At 46.0% G+C, this 6,819-nt stretch overlaps 1 protein-coding gene across 1 annotated transcript in view; it reads right to left on the reverse strand.

Moving 5' to 3' along the window:
* SARC_04553 (hypothetical protein) overlaps positions 1–6,819 on the reverse strand; it is a gene marked incomplete at its 5' end in the record, with an annotated part of 15,214 nt that overhangs the window by 4,090 nt on the left and 4,305 nt on the right. The window contains 13 exons of the mRNA XM_014301613.1: positions 173–291; positions 929–1,124; positions 1,875–1,936; positions 2,098–2,191; positions 2,372–2,591; positions 3,061–3,166; positions 3,918–4,051; positions 4,460–4,676; positions 4,947–5,131; positions 5,472–5,625; positions 5,819–5,886; positions 6,238–6,367; positions 6,551–6,722. Coding sequence (XP_014157088.1) covers positions 173–291; positions 929–1,124; positions 1,875–1,936; positions 2,098–2,191; positions 2,372–2,591; positions 3,061–3,166; positions 3,918–4,051; positions 4,460–4,676; positions 4,947–5,131; positions 5,472–5,625; positions 5,819–5,886; positions 6,238–6,367; positions 6,551–6,722 — 1,857 coding nt within the window. The remainder of the gene's footprint in view (positions 1–172; positions 292–928; positions 1,125–1,874; positions 1,937–2,097; positions 2,192–2,371; positions 2,592–3,060; positions 3,167–3,917; positions 4,052–4,459; positions 4,677–4,946; positions 5,132–5,471; positions 5,626–5,818; positions 5,887–6,237; positions 6,368–6,550; positions 6,723–6,819) is intronic.

The raw sequence follows: 6,819 nt of genomic DNA on the forward strand, positions 1-6,819 counted from the left end.
TATATACACATATATATGTATACATATATATATATATATAAATATACATATATACATATATATATATATATATATATATATATATATATATATATACATATATATATATATATATATATAGTTATCTAAGTAGCTATCTCTGTACCACTCATATATGCACTGCAAGCCTCACCTGAAAGATACCAGCAACTGGCCTTTGCTGTCACAATCGTTGAGCACTTGCCAACTGCTTGAGTTGAGGTCAACGTCGTAAGGCGCGCTCAGCACTGGCACTCCGTTAATCACCAACGACTGCTCAATTATCATGGTTCAGGGTAGAAGTATCAAAATCAGTAGAAAGCATACATAAACACAGCAACAGAATGTGTACGACACATGTGCCAATCCTCTCGATGCAGCTACACGCCCATGTACATTCAACACAGATAGCCGCGGTCGACAGATGTTAGCACAAACACGGCTAATTAGAATTACATCACTATTGCTAAATGTGTTCTTAGACATACAGTCACACAGACAACACTCGGTACAAACAGGTAATACAAATGTTGTCACGTGCGAGGCGGTGCACCAATATACGAATGGATGCGAGCAGGCAAGGCGTCCAACAGAGTTTATGGTTAAGGGCTCTGGCAACGACACACAGTGGCCTGCAGATATACACAGGTAGAGGATACATATACACCGATGTGTGTACACGTAGACGTAAGTTCACTATTCAACGTAGAGCGGAATAGTGGGCTGTTCGAACATGAAGGAATATAAGCACATGCCCATATCTAGCAATCATGCAGCTGGTTCACTACATCTCACGCACAAACGGTTCAACATGCCACACGCCCACTTACAGAACTGAAGCAGTCAAAACAGTGTAGCATGCCCGCTCCGACCAAAGGCCCACCATGAAAAATAAACCGTTATAACATACCCTCATAGGTACATGAGGCGGACCGGAGTCCTCTTCTTTGATAGTTGAGGTTCGCGCATTGTTCACCGACATGCTGTTTGTGCGCAGGAAGTTGGTAGTACGCATCCGTTGCAACGCTTTACTGAATGTCCTTTCAAAGGCCGTTTTTTCTACTTCATGTTCGGGTTCGGGTTCCGCTGGCCTCGCATCATTAATACTTTATGGGTACAGGTGTGGTAGAGGGAGCGTTGGGTTTAGATAGACTCGATAAATGCAGAGGTGAGAGATGTTCGGGTGAACAATCGCTTTGGTGAGCGCAGTGTGACACATCAAGTGGCAGTGCGCATTATTTGAATGCCTATCACGTCCATAACCATACGGTGCCATATACTGCAATACAGCATCTCTCCTTTAGGCTCACTGGCACGAACACCTCTATGTTGTTTGCGCGGGAGGAGCGGCACTGCGAAAAAGTTCGTCAGTGCTCGACTACTAACATATACAATCGTTAGGCATTTCGTAATTTAACAACATATACAACCATTAGACTATTCGTGATTTAACTACGTATACAACCATTAGGTTATTCGTGATCTAACAACATATACAACCATTAGGCTATTCGTGATTTAACAACATATACAACCATTAGGCTATTCGTGATTTAACATCATATACAACCATTCGGTTATTCGTGATTTAACAACATATACAACCATTAAGTTATTCGTGATCTAACAACATATACAACCATTAGACTATTCGTGATTTAACAACATATACAACCATTGGGCTATTCGTGATTTAACAACATATACAGCCATTTAGCTATTCGTGATTTAACAACATATTCAACCAATAGGCTATTTGTGATTTAACAACATATACAAACATTAGGCTATTCGTGATTTAACAACATATAAAACATTAGAATACGCGTGATTCACGCACACAGCCGCAAACTAACCAGAAGTCCACGTCGAGTGATCCGATAACTATGTCGTTTTTCAGCGCCTGATGTCCCATCACCTGTGCATTAGAAAATAGGATAGGGGCGACCGCGGTATGAGATGCAGCATTCAGGGCATACAGGTATACTACTAGCACCCCAAGCGCCGATATACAAGTGTAAACGTTTAAAGGATCAGTACATCACTCTATCGCTACGCTAAAACGCGTTCTCCACGTGCCTTGATTTGGTAACTAGATTTCTCTTCTGGTGGGATGTGCATAATGAATGCTTCATCCCAGTGCGCCTCGTCACCATCGTAGACTGTGCGTGTCCTGTGCAATTTGATTGTGAGATTGGTAAAAGAATAAATTATAATTATAAATATAAATTATAAATATATATATATATATATATATCCAACAACGTATATCTAAACACCTGATTGGATTCAATCTGCGCATGGCAATGCTGAAGTATTAGTCTTCAGGTACGAAGCGGCAGGCAGAACTCACCTTCCCACCAACTCCCCGTCCTCCTTCTCTATAACCACGTAGGGATCGGCCACAAGTTTCTTGTCCTTGAACTGCGTTACACGGTGAGCCTTGTGGACCATCATGAGACACCCCGAGTAACCCAACTGGTCAGGCATGAGAGTGCGCATGTACAGCGGATCGTTGAGCGTGTTGTCTGGGACGGAATTGAGGGCGCCGCGGAACTTGGGAACAGAAAAGACTGTGACAGTGAATGAATGAAGAGAGGTATATCAGGAGTGTGTAGTAGATGTCACTGTTCATAAGTCATGAGCACTCCACGGTTTAATGTCCCCATCGCATTTGAACTTTGCAGCAGGACGAACAAGTATGAGCAGATGCTCCTCAACGCCTGAAGCAACATAGCCAACTCAAGGCCGGCGGATGCTATACTAAACAACCAACACAACATCATCAGATATGCGAATATGTGCTTCAGCGGAGTGAACGAAAAGGCCGCTCCTGGAATACGAGAACGCTGCAGAGATGATCTGCCGCACGCGAGAGTCTCCAACGACTCGTGCTGATGGTCGCAGAAGTATTCTGTGGAGTGCGATACACCGCACGCTTCTTTGTCGCCCTGTCGTATAACTACCAGTACATATAACAGGTCACCAACCATCACACATACAGGCCAGCATGCTGAATTATACTTATATAGTAGGTCACACCTGATTGGTTGAAAACGGTGAGTATCGCCTCTCCCAACAAGATGCCGAAAGTGATACACAGGGCATAGTACACGTAGTTCTGTTGGGACGCTTCTCCTGGATCTCCCTGTGTCCAGATAGGCAACAGAAGCAATGGGTCAGACTGGCGAATATACTATCAGAGAAACAACCCAAATGGCATTCATGCCACAGGATAACTAGCCCAAGCTTTTGTTCAGCCAGGAGTCTAGCACAGACACCAGGCGAGTGAGAAGAACATTCGCCAGCCAGTCTGTGGGATGCTGACGAGTGACAGTGTTGATTGACCAGTGCTTTTGACTGTGCCAAGTACCACATTCACTACGCAACAGCTCATGTGCAAGTGCCAGTCCAACAAACACATCGCCAAATGGATACTGCACAGTTGAAGCGCACATGCATCAGTGCCCTAGGAGTACAGAAGGCGATCGTATACCATGCAGCTTCTCCTGGCACATATTACAAATGCTGCTATGAAAAAAACAAACCCCCAGCCAGTCTATTTAATACCAAATACACAATTGGAATACGGCTAGTAGTTCCGCTCACTTCAGCAATATATATCATCGTTGCTCATGCAAATAGAACTACATAACACGGCCCAACTGTGGGCGACACGCACACTCTACCTGGGCAGTCACAGGCACAAGTCCAAAGTAACAGGCGCGCGCAAACACATGCACAGACAGTGGACTGCTCAGGAGATGTGCAACGGGTGACCCTATCCCCGCATGGCCTACTTACCAGAAGCGACAGGTACATTTGCAAACACATACAGAGACAGTGGACTACTCAAGAGATGTGCAACGGGTGACCCTATCACCGCATGGCCTACTTACCAGAAGCGTCAGGTACATTTGCCTGACCACGGAAGAGCCGGGAACAAGGAGTTCGATAGTGGGCACCATCAACACCGCCGGCACCAGCATCTTGGCCCTCATAAAGCGACGCACAGCGTACTGCGAGAAAATGGCTGTGGTGGCCATGCACACACACGCACACGCGCAGCAGAGATGAGGGATGAGTACACACACAGGGGAGTTAATGGATGAGTACATACACAGGAAAGTAAATGGATCAGTACACACAGGGGAGATAGTGAATGAGTGTGCCTGGATGCAACCGAAACAACGGCGAAAAAGACGACGGACGCGGAGGGATTGGCGGCCTGCATTTTGTTTTAGAGACGTGGGTGTGGACTAACTAGATGACAGTGGTCGTGGGGTGTGTTACGCCGCACTGACCGGACTGGTGCTTAGTAGAGGCACCAGTAAATGACCTACGACTGTATCCGGCTGCGAAGTGCTGTGCATGGCATCATATACATGTAGCAGACAAGCGTACACGCACAGATACAGCGGCAGTGGGGAATACCACACACCTGAAATCGCCACCATAAGGAGCACTGCAATGAATGTGGCCAATCCGGAATTCAAATTGCCGTACTTGGTCAGGCCATAGTAGGCAAAGTATGTGCTGCCTTGGCACCCCAGAAAGGGCAGGTAGAACCGTCGAGGTATCTCGTACACAATTACCGCGCCGACGTACAAGAAGACGTAAAACAACAGCCGGTACTGGTTGGAGAAGGTGAGGCCAGTCTAGCAAGCGCAAGGAATGAAGCAGGAGGTAGAGTCATTATTATATGTCAAAGAAACGGTCAATGTACATCATCCTGACACCGATGGAAACAGTGATCGACATGATACATTGACAGCGACTTGTGTGCAACCTTCATCAAAGATCTGTAAGCGATTCGCGAGGGATAGCGGGTGAAATTTACATACGAAGGCCAACCTATGCCTACGGTAGCATTGATCGCCACATATCTATAGCTAGATATGAAAGTCTCAAGACAGCGAGCACCTTACCTCGCACGTGCCGGTAACCATGATGTTGACTGCGTCTCCATAGATGTAGTCGACGGCAAGGAGATTGCCCAGGTACAACCCAACAGCAATGGCCTGCCCACTCACCACAGCGTAGATATACCGCACGGCACCGGTGACGTGGATGCCATAGGAGATCTCGACCACACTGAAGGTAAGCGACACACCTGCGTGTGGGGAGAGTACGGTAGTTGTATTTCAGGAAGTATCAAGATTCCAGGAGTGCGAGGGTATGGCGATCATAGTATCATGGGGATCCATTTCGGTACTTTGAGGGATGTTATATTGAGACGTGCTCTTAACAACGTGAAGGTGCGAAGTCTGCTTGTCAGTGTTTTCCCGTAAAAAACAAAACCTCCTTTTTAATTCCCAAACGGGAAGTGGCCCATCATATACATCAATAGACGGCGCAGCTATACAGCGCACCTTATCTACAACAGTGAAATGCGGATAGTCGAATGTACTACATATGTACCACACATCACAGACAGCAAGTATTTGGCATACCCGGAAAATACCCGGCGGTGGAAGCGAGAGAGTACGCGAAGGCGCAAGGCCCCTCCATGGTACCAGAACCAGCCAGCATACCCGCTATAAAGCCAACCGACAAAGCGGTCAAAAACGGGAACGTTGTAATGAACGGCCTTAGATAGCCATATATCTAAAGTGGGTGAAGATAAAACGCTTTTATGAGTCAGATGGCAATAGTCATGAGTGTGATCGAATGGTACACGGCTGTATATGTACGTGCCAATCTACATAACATAAAACCTGCCTTCGCGCCCCTGCTGCAGAGCAAAGCGAAAGCGGAACGTACGTGACAAGCGGCAGCGCATTGTACAAACAGCACTCACCATGATCGTTAAGACACAGCCGGACATCAGACCAGTGATTGCGGAAGCCAAGAGAGCTTTACTATCACCTGTGTGAACGAGACAGCACATAGATATAAGAAGAGAGGTACAAGGCACGGGTTAAAGTTCAGTCGTGCCCATCAATAGGACTTGTTAGTTCATAACTTGGGCCCCTGCGTTCCAGTGTTGTGTGTGACAATGCGCCAGTACTGGCGTAGCACTGAGGAACTGGACTCGATTGTAAATCCAGAGACATTGATTTGCCTACGGAAACGAACGAGATATAAAAGAGGAAGAGGAAGTCTTGAACAGACAGAAGATACTGTCGCTCAAACAAATCGCTACCCTAAGACAACAACATATATATGCCACCGTGAGAAACAAATGTTCAGAACTGCGACGTGTTGCGATATACATACCTGAGAAAAAGAAAACACAAAACCCGCAGGCGTACAAGGGTTGTGTGAAGATAGATATCCACAACGGCCAACTAGGCTCGCTATCGCGAATGAAACTGAGCCGTTCGACCACTTCCACTCCAGTTTGCCCCTGCCCAGAATGAAGTACAGGTGTGGCACATTGAGGAATTGGTGATGGTGAATCAATACTCGGCGCAGCTTGATGGCAAACAACATGTTGTAATATGCAGAGGGAGGGAGAACGCACATGCACTTGTCATCAAAGTGGCACTCGAGCAACAATGTGCAAGCAAGAATAATCTAACATATGCACCTTGATGATATCCTTCGCCAGGGTGGTCATGCGTGCCAGCTTATTCATATCCAGTCGTTTGGGCGCATCGACATATTGTGTAACATTATCACGTATAAGCCAGAATCCGTTGGGCTGTAGGCGCAAGGAGGTGTTCAGTAATCCGAGCGAGTTGGCCAACTGTTCGAAGTACCTACGTTGAGAGGGGCATAATTGATATAAATATATACAGGAATATGCCGTTTTTAGGTACTCAATATAAATTTATAAAACATATATATATATATATA

Source organism: Sphaeroforma arctica (assembly GCF_001186125.1).
Source record: "Sphaeroforma arctica JP610 unplaced genomic scaffold supercont1.260, whole genome shotgun sequence".
Lineage (NCBI taxonomy): Eukaryota > Ichthyosporea > Ichthyophonida > Sphaeroforma > Sphaeroforma arctica.